This window comes from Talpa europaea, assembly GCF_964194135.1.
Source record: "Talpa europaea genome assembly, chromosome: 10".
NCBI classification, from domain to species: domain Eukaryota; kingdom Metazoa; phylum Chordata; class Mammalia; order Eulipotyphla; family Talpidae; genus Talpa; species Talpa europaea.
Genome location: NC_140077.1, coordinates 34092064 through 34112266, shown reverse-complemented (window position 1 = coordinate 34112266; position 20203 = coordinate 34092064). Strand labels below are relative to the sequence as shown.

General features: G+C 37.8%; 1 protein-coding gene across 7 annotated transcripts in view; it reads left to right on the top strand.

Moving 5' to 3' along the window:
- The window catches only part of NRG3 (neuregulin 3), a gene marked incomplete at both ends in the record, with an annotated part of 925662 nt that overhangs the window by 884870 nt on the left and 20589 nt on the right, over positions 1 to 20203 (top strand). For all 7 annotated transcript variants that reach the window (XM_084246398.1, XM_084246402.1, XM_084246401.1 and 4 more), the window contains 2 exons: positions 6146 to 6248; positions 13221 to 13347. In XM_084246398.1, the coding sequence (XP_084102524.1) occupies positions 6146 to 6248; positions 13221 to 13347 (230 nt within the window). The remainder of the gene's footprint in view (positions 1 to 6145; positions 6249 to 13220; positions 13348 to 20203) is intronic.

Here is a 20203-nt window from a genome sequence, read left to right as displayed (position 1 = left end):
TTATTTCACTGAGCATGATCCCTTCCAGCGTCATCCATGTTGCTGCAAATTGCATGTGTTTATCTTTTTTGAATGCTGAGTAATATTCCATGGTATATATGTACCACATCTTCTTGATCCAGTCATCTATTTTTGGGCATTTGGGCTGTTTCCAAAGCTTAGCTATTGTAAACAGTGCTGCTATAAACATAGGGGTGCAGGTGTTCTTTGGAATTGATGTTTCTGTGTTCTTTGGGTAAATACCTAGGAGTGGAATTGCTGGATCCTGTGGAAGCTCTATGTTTAGTAGGTCCAGAAATCTCCACACAGCTCTCCATAGTGGTTGGACCAGTTTGCACTCCCACCAACAGTGCAGGAGAGTTCCTTTTTCTCCGAGGTTGCGAGTTAGCTGTTGTTTAAACAGTGTAGCTGTTGTTTAAACACAGATGTACACACCCACCAACCAACATCACTGCTCCCTGAAGGAAGGGGAGTTTGAGGAAGACAAAGTTCTGCAAAGGCCAGCACTGGTCTTTTGCAGAATCTTAGGCTAAGACATTTGCCAAAAGGACTTTCTGCACAGGTCCAGTCTTGCTATCTGAAATTTTACCACAAAGTTACCCTGTCTAATTTCCATCTTTGTAATTGAAATGTGTTCCTATTAAAAGAAAGTGAGTCATGTGCATACAGAAAAGGAAATAACCCAAGTAGGAAGCTGGGAGGCAATAAAACTTTCTTTACTGATAATTACTTAACCAGAGGATGGTTTGGGCTCAAAAGGTGACTTAATCTATTTTTTATAAATGGGAATGCAAACCTGTAAACTTCCCATAGAATAATAACAGTTATCATAATGAAGGACCAATTTAATTTGCCAATGTTCAGCCATTTATTACCCCCAATGGCAATTATATAATGTTCAACCTAATATTTAATGGTTATTCTGTGTTGGAGACTACAACACACTCTATATCTTAACTTACAACTTCTCACTGAAGTTAATGGTAAACTCAAGTAAGGCATTTACTGCTTTCTGGAGGAGTTAGACTGAAGTGATAGAAGACAAGGTTGATTGGAGACAGTGCCTTCCAGTGCATAAAAGCTACATGACAGGAGCCCAGAGAGTTAATGGGACAACATTCATGGTTCCCTAAGAAGAGCTTATGCAGGTTCTCCAGTGGCCTCTAGCTCACCAAATTAAAGGTGTTTATTTCACTTGCCCTCTGAGAGCATTCAATAGGCTGTCCTTCTAGAAAAGCCTCTATGTTTTCTTCACAATACTATCATGTTTTGTTGTTATTGTTTGTTTCTCCTTGTTGTTTCCTTGCCTGGTTAACTGCTCCTTTTCACCTCCTCTCCAAGACCCTCTTCTACCTTATATGAACTTTTGGAGTACCTCAAAAATTTATCTCAGATAGTCTTACTATTCTTTATTTTCCCCTGGACTACCTTATAACACACTTTCTTTCAGTATATGTATATTCCCTAAATATTTATATCTGGAGTCTTGTCACCTCATCTGAGGTGACAAATCTCCATAATTAAATCTACATAATTAAATATCCACTTTACATATCTACTTGGTTATCTTATTGTCTACATCCAAAGCTGAGTTTCATATCTTTCCTTCCAAGTCTAATCCTCCTGCACCATGTTTTTAGTTACTAGCATCTTCATCTAGTCCTTACGTATTTCAGCCTAACTACCTTTCATTTCCATCTTTTTACTCTCGACTATGGTTATCACTAATGTCATACAAACATGTATCATGCCTTAACTGATGATGTCATATTCTCCTACCTTGACTCTGTGTCTCCCTTACCCTTCTAATCTTTTTTCCTATATTGCAAAGAAATATAAATAATACCACATCACATTGCTCACCTTTCAAATCCTTCAATACTTTCTTGCTTTGGTAATGACCTGTTCATTGTAAAGTATGTCACCTTTGCCTCTACTTTGCTAAGCTGCTAAGGACAAGTAAAACAGGTGTGCAGATGCCCTGCAATAGAAGACACCTCCCAGATTCTTCATGAAATTTTATCTCCTAATACATGACCTTTGCACAAGTTATTTTCTTCTCCTATCCTACTCTCCCTGTCTTCATTCCTCTTGTCTCCTGAGATCCTGAATTTATACTTCAGGTCTCTGATCTCTGGTCTCTCTGAATAGAACAGTTTTCTGTATTAAATGCTTTTGTAGAATTATCGAACTCCTTGTTATAACATATTACATTTGGCCTGTCTCAGGTTCCCTTTATTCAGATAGGAAATTGAAGTTTATAAAGGAAAAGTAATAAATCTGTGGTCATTCATGTTAAAAGTAGCTAAAATTAAAGCCAGATCTATAATTGCCAGATTGCCAGGCCTTTGCTTCTATACCTCTTATGTGACACTCTCTGAATCAAGGGCATTGATACAATGATACAATCATCATTGTAACTACACCTGGCTCTATAAATTCACTCACAGTCTTTAAAGTTTTAATTTCACTCTTGATTTAAACTCAGAATTGATTTTGTAAATTTCCCCAGGCTATATTTGACTAACTTCAAATAAGAACAAAACACCACATAGATTTTATGTGGAAATCATTCTGTTTAGAGGATACAGTTTTGTTTATGTTTAGTAGATGTTTTTATCCATCATTTTCATAATCCTTTATAATATAGAGGCAGGGTGGGGTAGGTTACAATAGGCAAGTCATGTTTATTCAATTATAATCATCCACTCACAGGAACTGAGAGTTCCTGAACCAATCCCTCATAATTAGTATAGCTACTTATTTGTTTCCAAGTTCAGATGGAAATTTTAATGAGCTAACAAACATGGGGGTGGAATGGATGACATTCTTTAAAATGATAATATACCCAAAAAATGTCTCAGTGACACATATTTTATTTCTTTAATTTGAATCTTTCCAAATGTAAATGTCAACTAAAGTTTGCTGGGGTCACATGATTGCTGGTCTCCATTTATTCAGCAATGTGGATAAAGTGATATTACTTTTAGGTTTTACTTTCTCTTTTCTGGTACTTTAGTCTGAATGAAGATATTGATGATGAAAATAAAGCCTAGGAAGGAAGAGAAGAGAGCATAGTTCTTATAAAATTTTGTTTCCAAAATATTTCCACAGAAAAAAAGGAACTAGAAAATGAACAATCATATTTAAGGCACGAATTCGGTACATGGTCTCAGGGAAAAAAAAAAAAAAAAAGGTTCCAGAATTCAGGCTCTGTATATGTTGGTCTCCATCTAGGTCTGTTGTTTGTCATACTAACTTGCCTAGCTAAAAAGAGAGTAGTCCAACTGAGTCTGCAGGTAGAGGAACACTGCAAGTCATGGGCTCATTTCCAGTGACCTAGGAGCTTATGGGACATTTTGGAAGCACCCAGAAAGCCCTAGTACAAAGAATTCTGTGTCTATGAGCCAACACTCATCCTGGTTTTCTGACTGTGGATGGCATCAGTGACTTGAGTGAACTGGGGCCGAACATAAAACCACCTGCTCTGCATGGCATAGGCATGCAGAGCATTGAGAATACAGGACAAATCCAATCTAGACATCCTGAACATCACCCAGGAAACCAGGGTACACAGGCAGTGTGGAGAGAAGCTGAACCATGAAGGTATCTGTCTGTCTTATAGGCAGTTCTTGCTGAGGCTAGCGAACAATTTTCCTTATGACCCTTTGCCCTCTGTAAATGATATGAGTGCAAATTCACAATATGAAGGCAGGTGTAGAAGACAAAGCCCCAGTGAGAGGATTGAGAAGAGGAATTCAAGAATGCATGGGGTCAGTTACACGTAGTCAACTCAGGAAAGGAGGATTTGTTTAAAGCCTGGGAGAAACATGTTATGAATAAGGAAGAAGTGTTAAACCTTAAGAGCATCCCGGGGTGAGAGTTGATGTATCATACACAGCTTAAAGCAGAAAATTGTGATACAGGCAGGGATATATATTTATTCACTGGGCAACAAGTCTTTGTGTATCAATTATGTGGGAAGCTCTGCACTAGGTGCTAGGGAAACAGTGGTGAGTCAAATGAATAAATCAACAAAAAAATGTGGCCCCTGTACCAATGATGTTTGCAAGTATAGTGCAGGATTTTTTTATCTGGTGACATTTAATTTGAGATCAAAATGGTGAGTAGGCATTTTAAAGACAAATATGGGAACAATATTCTAGGGAGAGAAAGAGAATAGCATATATCAAGGTTCTGACGAATTAAAGGTTAGACATATTAAAAGAAAAGAAGAGAGGCTAGTATAGGTGAATGGCCTCATAGCAGGCAGTTCCTTTTAGATCATATTAAGGGTTGAGATATTTTTATAAGTTTAATAGAGAACCAATAACAAACTTTTAAAGAAACATCTAAGTCTAGATCTATTTGTATGCATTCATTCATGTACATATATATATATATACAAGCATGCATGTAATTTAATATAACTATTAAAAAGTTTATATTGCTTGCTATATGGAGAATGGCTTATAGGAGCAAAATCATAAAAGGAGGCTAGAAGACTATGTGCTATTTTATTGTCTGTATATTCTCTACATATGACCTATATTCATTTATTTTCCAGGATTAATATTTTTACAACTATAAATGTTATAAAGTAAATCACTTAAAATTTACTATTTTATACATTCTGACATATTCAGCCAAGAAAATGTCACTCGTATCTCAGATAAGGTACATGTCTATAACTCCTGAAAGTCTCCTCATGTCACTTTCCTCCATCATATCCCACTCTGACACCACAAATCCACTTGCATGTTTTCCCTTACTGTGGATTAGTTTTGTCCCAATTTGAGATCTACTAAGTCAATAATCCTGGGGACAGCGGGAAGTAGGTGACAGTGTGTACTTCAATACCTCTTAAAGTGACTCCAGTGCACACAAATGTTTGAGAACTACTGCTTTGTAGTAATACAAGAAGAATAGACACAGATGCAGTTAATGTTGCATATATTTTGTGTATATAATGGAGATGATTTCTTCTATTCAGACTTCCTCTCCTGTATAACATGTATGGAAGATCTGAGAGTAAGGGAGGGAGAGTAAGTCAGATGTTTGAGTTGTGTGGAGAATGTATGGATAATGATCAGGAAAATGTAGAAGCAGGTTGATGAGATTTTTAGTCACTATTAGATGTTGACTTAAGCAATGTGATTGTCAGCCTTTATTGACATCTGTCTTCTGAGTTATGTAGAGTCTCTCCCAGTTCTGAGCTTCTCAAGGTAGAGGCATGAAGAAGGCAGTTTCTTGAATTCATACACAGCTATTTTAACAAATGGATAAAAGGAAGGGAGAAAGGGATACACTAGGTGAAGGTTTTTACAAGAGAATGAATGGTTGTAATCATGGATCATGGTCTCTGTGCTGTATAAAAAAGGGAAACAAGGAAGATGAGTAAGAGAAAATTCTGAGCCTATGGAAAAAATGGTTTTGATGAGATAAAGTACTGTTTCAGTAGACATACTGTAGAAAATGAGCTGAGAGTGTAAATGGTAGTGGCTTAAAAGTGTAATGGTTGTTTTTGAAATTTTGTTGTTTGTTGTAATAAGCTCCAGGATATAACCTTGGTAACATAGGAAGTGATTTCCATGCCAGATCACTGATACTGAAGAAGTCGTATAATCCGTGAGTAAAATATTCACATGCATATTCAAGTTCTCTTTCACTAGTGATGTCAATCATATAGCAGGTAGATGAAAGGGACACTGACAGCCAAGGACCAAATCAAAAAACACAGTGGCATCTGTAGTATATAAAATAAATTAGAAATCATCACTGGCACAGAAAATTTCTGATGAACGCATATTTTTTTTCTCTAGCAGATTATTTTGAGCCCCATCATAACTTAAAAAATGTATGTTCCTGGTGCATCCCAAAGTCATGGATATATTTTGATAATAAGAATCATAATTGTATTATCAGTGTATGATTGCTGATTTAGCCATATAAATACAAAAAATAACAGCTATTCTAGAGAGCATTAAAAAGAAATTAAATCATAACTTCCTTATGTTTTTCTATCATGACAGGAACAAAAAAGTTTGCTTTGAAAGAACCCTACCAGCTCAGAAGTACAAGGATGAAGGTTGTCTCTGCTGTGCCCTGCTAACATCCATTGTAATTCTGTTTTTCAAATTCACAGAGAGTGAAGAAGTGTATCAAAGGCAGGTGCTGTCAATTTCATGTATCATCTTTGGAATTGTCATCGTGGGCATGTTCTGTGCAGCATTCTACTTCAAAAGCAAGTAAGACCATTTCTCTCTAGTGTTAAAAGGTTACTTCTCAGAGGAAGTACTTTAAGTTCTCAGTCTGCTCCAAGGAGGCATCTTGTGCAAATGGGTTCATCAAACATCCACAGATGACTTAGAATCTTTTTAGACTGTGGTGAGGGTATACAGCAAGTGTATGTATGTGTGTGTGTTTTGTGTGTGTGTGTATGTGTGTGTGTGTGATGGGGGGTTATCTTTGATACACATAATTGTAATTCCTCTCCATGATGATGAATATTCTCTTTATTTTGCACTTTGTGATCACTTGTCTAAATTAAAGGCTCAGTGGGGCCTGCCTGTCACTAAGGGGTTATTTATTCTGAATAAGCCAAAATGTCAACCATATATAGCTTTTTCTGATAAAGCAAAACAAATCACAATTTCCCTTTCATAATGTTTTTACCTAATACCCATAAAAGATTTTTGTCAAATATGAAATATGAATACTATAAAATATATTTTGTTTTATCAGTTGGTATGCACATCTCAACTGTGTTTTATCATTTCTTTGCTAAGAAACCAGATCTTCTGCAGAGAAAGGTGATTATTTTTAACTAATAAAAATATATACATACATATAATACATATATATATTCCATATGAAGTCTGACAGGGACATTTTATTTATGGAAGTGGCATAGTCTGCACTTAAAGTGAGAAATGTAGATAAAAACCATTAAATCCCTCGGTTTCTTGTAAGGCACACATATCTTAAGAAATTGGCACAGATTCTGTTCTTACAGCTTGTCTGAAATCCAAGCCAATGTGTAATCGCTTTTCATCAGACCTATATTTTTCTACTCATTTGCTCTTCTAAAAATGGATCAATTTCCAGATATAGTCTGTGATCCCTGTCTGCGTACCATGTATGTTGATCTTTAAAAAGGACAACAATTATGATCTAAAAAAAATAATAATAGATACTTGGACTTAGACCTAGAATTAGCAACTATTATTTTTAATAAACTATTTCAAAATAGGTTCAGATTTTTGGATGACTAAAAATAATACAGAAAATAATACAGAAAAATCCCCTATCCCCTACACCCAGTTTCCTCTGTTATTAATCTCTCACATCAGTACATTTCACTTGTCAAAATTAATGAAACAGTATTGCTGCAGTATTACTAACCCAAGTTCATATCTTCAACTTTTCTTAGTTTTTACCTAATGTGTTTTTTGTTACAGGATCCCATCCAGGATTCCACATTACATTTACTTGTCACATCTCCTAGGCAACTGTTGCTTGTCACAGTTGTTAGTGTCCCCATTTTCAACACTTACTCTTTGTCAGGGAATTAGGTTTTGCATGTATCATCTTCCAAAGCTCACAATAAATACAATTGTGCATTATGGCCAAACATTTTAAATAATATCAGTATTCATTTAAAAATGCTAATATAGGGCCTCCCCTGGTGGTGCAGGCGGTTGGGCACTGCTATCTGAAGCTGACTGCAGCCTCTGCAGCTGCGGTTTGATCCCGGCCAGCAGGCAAGGGTTCCACATGGCGCGGCAGACCTCTCCTGTCTCGCCCGCTGCTCCTCTCAGCAGTGTATTTCGTCAGTCTGCCTGTTCTGTTCCCCACTCTGTCTCTGGTGAATCCTCTCACCCTCCCCCGAATCTGCCTGTACCCTAGTTCTTGTATAAATAAGTAAATAAATCTTTTTTAAAAAAACACCACACAGTAGGTGGGTTCTTGAAATGTCCACCATATCATATGGGCACACACAGCACTCCTGTGGTCTGGGGACACTGCTTAGAGAGAATCAGGGCAGCCTGCTTGGTGCAGCCCATGGGATGCTGTGTTCTCCAGGGGAGACCATGGGGCCAGTGGTCAGGGTTTCACATGCACTAGCCATACCCATTTTTAAATTATTAGGTTGCCACTTGTTTGTTTTGTATTACGAGGCAAATCACATCCAACCTCTTCACCTGTTTCCTTCCTGGTAAAATATGATTAAAATACCTACCTCATAGAATTTGTTAACAATTCAATGGAATAATACTGCAAAAGCACAGCATAGTGTTTACAAGAGTAAATACTCAGGAAGGCTTGCTGTTGTTAGCATTTAGCTTTCCACACTGGAGCACAGAGGCTGGGGCACTACAAAGTGAAGCGTGTGCCCTGGAGCACGAGAGGGGTAATCAAACTCGGCAGGGTGTTCGAAGGGCTCCACACAAGTGTACAAGAAACAAATTGTATATTTAACAATAAGCAAATTACTATGAAAAAGTAGTTAATCACCTATTTTTAGAGTGTAATTTGTACTTGTACCACATTTAAAGGAAAGAATGTTTATGACTAACACAAAAATGGAGAGCAGCTGGGTAGCTAGAGGATTTCCGTCTTCAGGGCTGTCAATCTCTCCTTCCCTGGGCAGCAAATGGACTCTGAGAAAAATGTCTCCTTTGGGGGCTCAACAAGGTGTCAGCAGGTTTAGTGGAACACAGCTCAATGCCACATTCATGATGGGAGGCTCAGAGAACTCAGCCAGTAGGGGAAGACTAATAAAGATGTTGTCTCTATGCCTGCCCAGCTGGTACATTTTTATTAAAACATGAATAAATAAGGAAATGTATATATAATTAAGCAATAAAAAAATGAACAAGATTTATTTTTTACAGAGACCTTTTTCTAGTACTATTCCAGTATGGTCTTCCTTTATTTTACTTTGTCTGAGAGGAATGCCACATCCCAGACCAAGCCCCTAATCTGTAGTACTGAAAGCAATGTAAGTTCTTATAGCATCCTGGCATGATTTTTTTTTTATGCTCATTCATAGAATTCTAATTTCCCTCCCAAATCTGGGGGGGGGGGGAAAACTGAATAGGTAGATCTTAGTTTTCATACATACCATAAAGTTATACACACATACACACACACACAATTTTTTTTTATTTCATTTGGAAGTCCCAAGTCTTCCAAAATTCTAGGGCTTCTCTATCATTTGTTGACAAATAAATTCACTTAAAAATCTCAGTTCTGGGCCTCCCCGGTGGCGCAGTAGTTGAGCGCTGGGTTGCGAAGCTGCCCGCAGCCTCTGCAGCGCCGGTTCAATCCCCGGCCGCTGGGCAAGGGTCCCACATGGCGCGCAGACCTCTCCTGCCGCCCGCTGCTCCCCTCAGCAGTGTACTTCGGTCCTTCTGCCTGCTCTGCTCCCCGCTCTGGCTCTGGTGAATTCTCTCACCCTCCCGTGCTTCTGACTGTACCCAGTGCTTGTATAAATAAATAAAAATAAATCTTTTTAAAAAATCAATAAAATAAAAAAAAAATAAATTAAAAAAATAAAAATAAATAAAAAAAATTAAAATCTCAGTTCTGTCTACTGGGATGTATAGTTTCTGCCTGGAGAGAGTTATGACTTAACCTCAAAACTCACATTTGTTTAGTCATTTCTGTTTGACTTCCCACAGTCCCTCAGATCTGCCATTCCAGTTCTTTCTTCACTCTATTGTCACCTTGACTTCACCAGAGGAGTATTATAGCAAATTATTAGCTGATGAAAGTTTGAAGTAATAAGATGAGATAGAAATAAGCAACACTTTCTTGAATTTAGAGAGTATTCTGAGTAAATTGAACCTCCAACAGCTCTAAAGAATACAATAAATTTTCTTATTACTCCCAATAAACCCATATATTCCCATTAAGTAGTTAATAAAGCTATTGATTGAGCCTCTCAATCTGATTGATATGGCTCATATGACAACTATAAATTCTTCTAGATTTTCTTTTTGTTTTCAACTGATGTGGTTATGAAGTCTGAGGATGACTGTAGAAGTTCTTAATAGACTGAAAATGCATGACATGATTCAATTCTAAAAATGAATTGCAATAGGAGAAGGGATACACCAGGAGGCAGCAAGACAGATAATTATCACAACAGGGAAAGCAGAGGAGGAAAAAGCAGAATTGATGCCAGAGTAAAGAAAGATATGGAAGCAACCTGCCCTGCAAGGAAGTTATCATTGTCTAAGGGAGGAGATTTTACATCACAAAGAAATTGTCTTAAGACAGGCAGAGTGCTGTTAAGATTTTCTTCTTCAGTGAAGGTCTTAGTCTCCCAGTCGCTAATACATAATTGTGATAGAGCAGCTCTCTCCAGCTCATGCTGTGCCCTGACACAGCCCTCATATGATGACAGGTCAGTGTAGGGTTCTGAAGACCTAGACTTTCACCCCAACTTATGTGAGGCCTTTCCAATTTCAGAGGCCTCAGGGGAGTTGCTGAGATCTTTACTGAGACAGCATCACATTCCAGCTTTGCCCTCTGCCCACTCCTGTTGCCTTCCTTTTGCTACCACATGTGTTGATCCCAAAAGTCACCACTAATAATAATAATCCTGCATTCTTCTTCTATCTCAAATGTCTGCTTCCCCAGAACCCAACTTGCAACATAACAAATAATGTCTACCCACGGACTCGTGACATTTGAAGTTCTACAACTTACATCTTATTGTTTGGATGCATTAGGCCAATAAAACTTAAAACTCAGTGTGTTATACAGTGTTCACACTGCTCTCTGCAGAGATCTAATGGTATATCATGGAATCAGATGTGTCTTTCCTCTGTTCCCATTTGCTGGGGGAAGGAGGAAAGAGCTAAATATATTATAAGTGCTTGTGAGAAGGGAGGCATGATAGAGAAGGAGGCAAACTCAGGAGGGAAGTCCATTTATCCTGGAATATTAGTGACTTGAGTGAGAAGAGAGTAAAGGAAAGCAAACTATTACAAGTTTTAGGAAACACAAACATCCTTTAAAAGTTTACATTTCCCAGATATTGAATTTTGGAATTACTGAAAAATTAGTATTTTTACTATTTAATTCTTGGAGTAATTGTGTGCTTCCTCTTTGTCAAACCTCCTCTTACTGCTTCATGGTGATTTACCAGGGAGAACTTCCTGATCTCCCATTTGCTTTATCAGTGAATCCTTGATGGGATTTTGAGGCTGTGTGTGCTTCTTAACATGTTGATATGATAGATTTATTTTTCACAATAGGCTACAGATTAGCTGTTAGGAAGTAGAGAGACCATTATAACTGGATTAAAATAACCAAGAGTACTGGAGATAAAAGTCCCCCAAATAATTGAAAAGATAAAAGAAATATTTAAACAAACAATTACATCACATTGGTATTGTAAATTCAAAGGAGGCAATGATGCTCAGAGCCTCCAAATCCTGTCGCACATAATATGACTTGCTTGTGAGAGTTGCAATTAATATGATCTTCCTTTTATCTTTGGGCCAACGTTCTAATTCCTCTGCAGCATCTGCTCATACAACTGAGCTTGCTAAATGAGGAAGAAAGAAGATCAACACTTTACATGTGCTTTCACTTTAATTTCCTCACTATCCATGACAGCTTGCTTTTATAAACCCCATTTAGAGATGAGAAAACAGGGCCTCAGAAAAGTTAACAAAATCAATTATTTTGATTTAGAACATCAAAACAAAACTGATGGTCAATAGAGCAGGGATTCAAATGCCAGCCCCTCTGATGCTGCAGTCGATGCTCCATAGAGTGCTGCCTTCCAGGAGAAACTGCAAGAAATCACATTCTCCTCCATCTTTCACAGGAACCTTGGGGAAGAAGCGAAAGATTAGGGGGTTGCACGGGGAGTGAGACTACAAAGCTTTCTTTATGTGTGGTACACAGTTTTCTGCTGATAAATGGTTGTGAAGCTCTTGGGCGAAAGCATCTAATAAGGCAGTAATCTGTTTCAAACTTCTGGTATAACCATTGAATGACCCTTCTAATACTCACCCCACATATGCACTTTACTTGGAGTTTAAAAAATCCTCTCAGCTGAAAAGCTGTAGAACCAGAGACCAGTGAATTGACAGTTCTGTGTGGTTTTTGAAAGTGCAGAATATGCAGGCATTTCAAATTTAACCCTACCATTTACTAATTATATGACTCTGGGGAAATTATTGAATAACACTTTGCCTCAGTTTTCTCACCTTTTAGATGAGTACAGCATTGTGGCATCATCATACAGAATTATTGTGAAAAATAAATGAGTTGAGGGGCCTCCCTGGCGATGCAAGGGGTTAAGTCTCAGCACAATGAAGCTATTCTCAGGCATTGCAGCACGAGTTTGATCCCCAGCCAGGGAGGTGACCAACATGGCACAGCAAACCTCTCCTGCTCACCCCACTGCTCCTCTCAGCAGTGTATTTCAATAGATCTGCCTGTTCTGCTCCCTACTCTGTCTCTGGTGAAACCTCTTACCCCCCCACCCCTGCACCTCTGACCTGTTAAAAAATAAAATTTATGTTAAAAAATAAAATATTTTTTAAAAAAATAAAATAAATGAGTTGATGCATGTAAAATACTTAAAGTGATGCTTAGCACATAGTAGGTACTCTTTAACAGTTAACTATTGTTTTATTATTTGTGAGGCAGTTATAAATCTTCACATTCAGGGTTGATCCAAATGAGCTCTTTCTAAATTGTAAAAGAAAAAAATATGTACAGATTATAGCATATGTGAAAGTCATGTAATCAAGAAACGTATATTTAAATGTCACATATATAATGTCGCTTTGTAAGTGTGTGTTATATGTCACTGCCAGGTTCAAACTTGAGTTTTTCCCATTGACCATTTCTTCAGAGCATTTTCAACTTTTTGCCGCTGACACAGGGTTAGGGACCTCTTGTATTTAGGGGGCCAAGACAATACATTATGTTTCTGTCTGCCTTTGAAGGGCCATTGGATATTAATCCCTGCATGATGATAGCCTGCATTGGGTATTAAACCTGCATTATACCAGCTTCTCTTTAAATTGAGAGTATTTCTTGGGGTTGAAAATGAGAAAAAGTTTCTCTTTGTTAACTGAGGGTACCCAGCTTTAACAAATGACAAATATAGACATTGGATATGAATGAGCATCCAAAAATATGAATAGAATAAATTTATGCATTTATACATTTGTTTAAACCTACAGGAAACAAGCTAAACAAATCCAAGAACAGCTGAAAGAGCCACAAAATGGTAAAAACTACAGTCTTAAATCATCCAGTGCAATGGCAAAGTCAGAGAACTTGATGAAGAATCATGTCCAACTGCAGAATGTAAGTTAATGTCTGTGTCTCTCCTCCTGCAGCTCACCTCAGGGCACTCAGTTCAGAGTGGTTTGGGAGCCTGTGACCAGACTTATTGAATTTTTTTCAAATTTTTGTAGTGTTCTGCTTAAATCATCTTGCAGTTCTATGTGTGTGCGTGTGCACATGTGCTGGAAGAAAGAGAGAAAAATTCATTCTCAGCTCTTGATGACAATCCGCGGTATAAATTAATCTCTGGCATAAAAAGAGCTTCAGTTGTCTGTAAAGTAAACACTGAATCTTTACTTGGTATTAGAAATTGTGCTGGAAACCAAGGGATGTCATGTTCCCTCCTGTGTGGGAACTCATGTGTAGTACAAAATGCAAATACCAGAACCAGAGGGGATATGTGGACTGAGCTGTTTGACATTACAGCAGAGACTGATGAAGAAGAGACCAATGGGAATTGGGTTGGGTAGGTATGTTGTCTGACTCAAAACAAAGTCAGGTTTGAACTGGGTTTTAAAAAAATATAAAGTTTCATCAGACAGCCAAAGAGCTAAGGACAAGAAATTAGAGAAAACAGAAATAATAAGGCCACAAAATCCCAAGATTGCCTGGTATGTTCAGGAAACTCCAAGGAAAGGTGTATGAGAAAGCCAGGGTAGACTCACTCATGGTTCCAGAGTCTTCCTAACACCGGGCCTCAAAGAGACATCAGAAATCAAAGTTAAAAGCAAAATCTCCAATTCCAAAATTCTTTCTAAAAGTCGTTTTCATCATCTCTGAGATATATTTCAAAACACTAAATCAAAGGCAACCAAATTCTGCCTAAGACATACTGAAATATTCTCTTAGGGTAGCAGTTCTTTTCCCGTCCAGAAGATTGTACTTCCAGATTCTGAGGCACAAAACTGAAGAACAAAGGCCACGGTATAAACCTAGTATTTGAGCATAATAGGCAATCATCCAGGACATATTCACACCCCTCCAAATGCATAAATCACTGGGAATTTATATATCATTTGTAATTCTAAGAAATCATTACCCAGAAGTCACCATTATGTTATACACAACAGATGTACTTAGATGTTTATTGTGGGACTCATAAATCAGAATTGCTTCCCAGCAAAGTTTAGTTAAACTTTTATTCATGGCTATGTGTGGGGAATGCTCATTTCTGAAATAGAGGGAATCATTTTTCTAGTGATTTCTATTATCCCACACACTAAAACTCCTGCTGTGATAGCGGGTGTCACTTTCTTCGCAACTGCATCTAACAACGATAAACAAAGCCAATCACTGTTGCAGAAGAGGGTCCAGTGTGTATTGAACTCAACTTCTGTTCGTACATAGGTAACTGGGTGTTTTAAAAGGGGAAAGATGGAGTAGGAAGGGAGGAAATCTGGAGCTTGACAGAGTTAGGGAAATGAATATTTGAAAATTGGATGATTTAATAACAAAAATAAATTTGAGACTCTGTAAACTATACTGGCTTTAAGAGGTGGTGGGAGGGGCAGGGGAGGTGGGGGAGATAAGAGGACATGAACTGGTGGGGTTTTGGCAGAGGTTGAGCAGCATGTGCATATGGAGGGGGATGCTGTACCGCCAAAATCATATAATCATGTAAATGATCAGCAAATCAATAAAATTTGAGAAAGAAAAAAAAATAATGAGTCGGTCACTGTAAATGCTATTAAGAGAGCTGTGTCTCTCAGCTAGCAATTGCTAAACTTAGAATTCTATACTTTTATAGTGACCTGGAGATGAATATCTTAGCCTTCCTAATGATTACATTTTGAATAAATGGCTTTCAGGTCCTAGAGAAAGACATTCTTGAATTGTAGGCAATGGATATACCTCTCACAGAAAGAAGGTTTATAGTTGTAAGTCCTTTTTAGTGAGTGCTCTAAGAAAGTGAGGACAGGGCCTATGCTCAGGTGTTGGTCAGACTAAAGAGTAAATATTTTTGAGACCTTATTTTTTTTTTCTTCTTAGGTTGGCTTTTTAACAAGAGCTCCTGTCCCCCTAGGGATGTAACCTTGAGCAGTTAGAAACTATGTTAGAGTTCATTCTTTTGTTGTGGGGATGGGTGGATGAAGCAATTAGTCCTGAGAATCTATAAGCAGATTTTTATGAGCTAAACTTATTTAATTTTTTTTTATTGAAACAACAATTGTTTATAACATTGTAGATGATTTGGACCCCACAAATCATATACACCTGTTCAGATGTATGTTACACAAACACACCTACCACCAAAACACTTATAATTCCACCATAGTCCTCATTTTGTTCCATACTCCCACCTGGTATCTTCAAGTTTAAAGTCAAATTTCTAAGGGATTTTTTAAATTATTATTTTCTGTTCCTTTGTTTGGAGTCTTTATATTCCACTTATGTGTGGAAACATCATGTATGTTTTTCTCCTGATTTATTTTGCATTCATCCATGTTGTTGCAGATGGGAAGAATTAATATTTTGTGTAGCTGAATAGTGTTCCATTGTGTATATATTCCACAACTATTGTTGGGCACTTTAGGTTGTTTCCGTAATTTGGTTATTATAAATAGTGCTGCAATAAGCATACAAGTGCAATGAAAAAATATTTGCATTCTTAACAGTAACTCTACACTCATGTGCTCCTCACCACTCATTTGACTGGAATTATAAGAAAGATATTACCAGCTGTTGGAGTTCCAACTCTTGAAAGAATTTTGGTTGCATTTATTTTTTTCCTTTTCTCTCCTTCTTCCATCCCCTTCAGTATGTTTTCTATGTTAATACAGGACAGCAGCAGTAGATCGATCCTATAAGTCAGGTCAGATTCAACAAGATTGTTCTCTCAGGGGCCAAGATAGGGTGTGCAAAGGTATTTTCCTATGTTCATCCCAACTTTGTATAAAGAGAATATACAGGACATTTTTTCTTGAGTTGTGAAATGGGCAGCTAGGATAACACATTCCAAGGAATTATCTATCTAAAGAACTTCACAGAAATTAAGAGTTCAAGCAGAGAGTAGATACAAAGGGAAGGACATTTTGTGCATTTAAAAACCCTGAAAAAGGAGAGGCCAGCTGCATAGAAAAGTTATATGTATTATATGTGTGCAGCCATAGCATTCTACTCTCTGCCAACTTGGGCTCAAGGGACCACCTCAGCAGGTTTTAAAGAGACTAGACTAGTTTCTTTCCCAAAGGCAAGTATCCATTTCAGTACTGGAAAGTAATATGGGTCACTGCCAGCTTTGCTACACATTTGTGAACAAATTTTTTGCTAATTTAATAGGAAAAATGGTCTTTTATTTTTAAAATACATTTATTTGTAGTGTAGTATAATCTCTGTCTACATATTTCTAGTTATATTTCCTCTTTGGCAAATTATGCTTTTGTACATAATTTTGTTATAAGAATTATATAATAATTTGACTACAATTTTTCATGCCATATGTTATGGTAAGAAACACTAATGGAAAATCGATATAAATAACACACTAAAAAGGAACTGAAAAGTGTATTTGCTTCAATTCTGTGTTTAAGATATATAAGGTGATACATCTAGGGCATCTGTGCTTTGGAGGCCAGGTAGCACAAGTCTTCTTAGGGAGAGCAGTAAATCTAATGTGTGACTGAAATTTTCTGCATTCACATTTAAGTGCAAATATAATGAAGAAAGTTTGGGAAAGCATTTTTTCCTTTGTAGGTTCTGTATATTTTTTTTTTCCATTGGCAAGAGTTGGGATAAAGTACCAATGCAAAAAATAACAGCTAAAAATAATGAAATAATGACAATAGCAAATAATATGTACAAAGTAAATGTACAGAATCAGGCTAAAAAAATGTTAATACAGTGTCTCATTTAGTCTTAACAACAGCTCCTTAATTTATACCTACAGTGTTCAGAAGACAGAAATGGAGATGAAAGCTTGAGAAAGTGATCCTCTGTCAGACAGCAAGTGAATAGCTGAGAGGCAAACACTTATCCATTTAACTCAGTTGTTCTCAAAGGGAAGTTATGTCCCAAGGAACATTTGTCATCCTCTGAAAACACTGGGTGTTACAACTTGGAAGGAAAATGCTATAGACATGTAGTGTTAGAGACCAGATACGCTAATAGGACATCTGGAATGCACAGGATAACCCCCAACCAAAGAAAATAATCCTTCTCTAATGTCAACAGTGCTGAGGAAATCCAGAGTCCCAACTCAATTTGCAGAATGAGACCCTTGAGAAATTCTGAGCACCTAACAAAAGAGTCCTTTAATAGTTATCCCAAGGGGAGCATTTTTTTTTCTATCACAGGGAAGCTGGCTGGTACAGGACAATCCTTGGGAGGAGAAATTAAGTACCATATCAGGCAAATCTGTCTTTGTTTTATCTTGAAGCCCAGGTTAACTACTTGAAATTCTTGGCAAATTGCAGTGTTTAACAAATGAATTGTCTGTGTCTGGCATTCCCTTAAGTTCATTAAACATTCATGGGGAAGGGTTTCATTTTACAGTCATTTAACAAGATGTGAAACACCTAGTCCAGTAAAGCAACATGATGCTGTGGAAACACTTACTCAGAGGCTGCAGAACTAGACTTGGCAGCGCCTTAGAAGCATCCAGCCCCTTATAATCATTTACAAATGAAGCAGTTATGACCCAAGAAGATGAACTTACCTCATTTTCTGTGTCCTAAGTGAAAGGGCGCTAGCAGTGGAATTACAACCTCCAGTCAAGGACGTAAAACTTCTTACTTCAAGAAGCAGAAAGAGAAGTTGTCAAAAAAGAAATGATCCATTCTTCTCTCTTAAAATCAAGAAAAATACATACATAAGTGAAAAGTAAGGGAACAGAATGATACACACTTTCTACCCTTTCTTCAAGAATCATCTTAGGAAAGATAGGTTTATTGGAGCAATGCATAATGAAAAAGAACTGGAAAATAATATTTGCATGCTCAAGGAGAATAATGTGACTTTAATGCCTAACACAGCTCTGATAATTGTGAGAGGAAGCAATTATTTATTCTAATTCTTATTTCAGACTATATTGATCATTGCATGAAGGCTTACAAAATACAAAGTGAAGAGATCAGGGTGCTCACAGGCTAGTAATAAAAGCTAATATATAAGCACATACCTTTTCTATAATGCAGATACATTAAATCAAAATGCTGTCAGAGAATGGAAAAGGACATCTAAAAGTGGCTGGGGAAATCAGTGACGTCTCCCAAAGTGGGTGACATTTGAGTCTTGAGAGTGAGTTGAAGTTCATTGGAGAGTTTAAGAGGGGTTGGTCAGAAGAGCTAGTTTCTCTGTTACTAAGAATCAATTAATTTTGAACAGTCTAGTGAAAAAGTTGATCTCTTGCTTTAAATATCAAATTTTAACTTTCTGATTTGTCAATACTATAGATTCACACATTCATCTATTTTTTCACATACATATTAATACCTAGTAAATAATAGGCACTGCTTTTCTTAAACCAGAGATATAATGATGACCAAAAATGAGAATGACCCTGCTTTCAAAAATGTACTGATTCCTATAGGTAATAGATAGTATGTTCCACAAACAAATGAGGGATTATTATCTTCTAAGGCCTATAGGCAATAGTGAATAGTACTATGAATTTATAGAACCAAGTCTGGGAGTTAACCTGCCGATAGCAATAGCAGCGGACTGGCTGAGGAGAAAGCATAAATAACATGTTCTCAGTTGGTTTGAAGGGGGCACCTGTTGAGATGGGGCAGTAGGTGCATGGGGTGGGTGGTCGGGTAGTGAAGGTGGGGGTGCTTGCTGGAAAAGTGCCTGGCTATATTATTTACTTCTGTGGAAATGTGCTCAAGTTTGATTGCAAATGTGATAGTTCTTCTTGCTGTGATAGATGGTGCAAAAATTCCCAAAATAGCAACAATGGTCAAGTTGTTTTTAATTATTTGCTTCAGAGATTCAGATGAAACCCTGCTCTAAAACAAGTCACAACCATTCATTTTCACCATCCTCTGAGTTTCTACATCAGACTGGCAGTAAAGAACTTTTTGACACAGACATTGATGCATTAGGAACAACACAGAGAGACAGACATGTAAACCCATATCCTCCTTCCTGATTTTATTGCTCTCAGGGTAGGTGGTGGAGGTGACCCAAGCAGGTGATTATCAGGTCTATCAACTGTTGCATGGGACAACACCACACTAACAAACAGGAGTCCTGGAGCAGGCTACATAATGCAGGATGCTGCTGAAGAGCAAGATCCTGGCCCTTTTATTTACTCACATAATTGGTTGTAAGGAGATTAAAGAAAGGGGAAGGGTGTAGAAGATTAGGGATTGTGAGTCTGCCCTCCAGGCACTTCTAATCTACTTGATGATACACCCTAATCCCCAGCCATGGTTCTAATCTTATCAACAAGGTGCTCCACTGATCAGCTTCTGGGGTCCCTTGTCATACATCCGTCCTCGGCCCTGCGGGCATTCCTGGTCATACTTCTTGATGTATAAGTCAGGAGTATGTGTTACGCATCGTTCCTCAGCCCCCTGGGCGTTCTGGACATACCTCCTGATGCACATGTTATGCATCGGTCCTCAGCCCCTGGGCATTCTGGACATACCTTGTGATGCATAACCTTCCCAGTGTGATCCATCTTTGTGCTCTTGTTTGATTTGAAGGGCTTAAGGGTTGGGCTCCTGTTCCTAACTGGCCGGACCACTTTGACCTTGTTTAGGTAACAAAATGGTGGCCAAATAGGCTGCCTAGGAGTAGCAGACCCACAATCAACATTGCTTTCCAGGCCTCCCTGGTGGCCTACGGGTTAAGTCTCTGGGCTATCACCTATCACCACTGCTACCAGAGTTCCATACCTGGCCAGGGAGCTAACCTACATATGGTGCAGCATTCC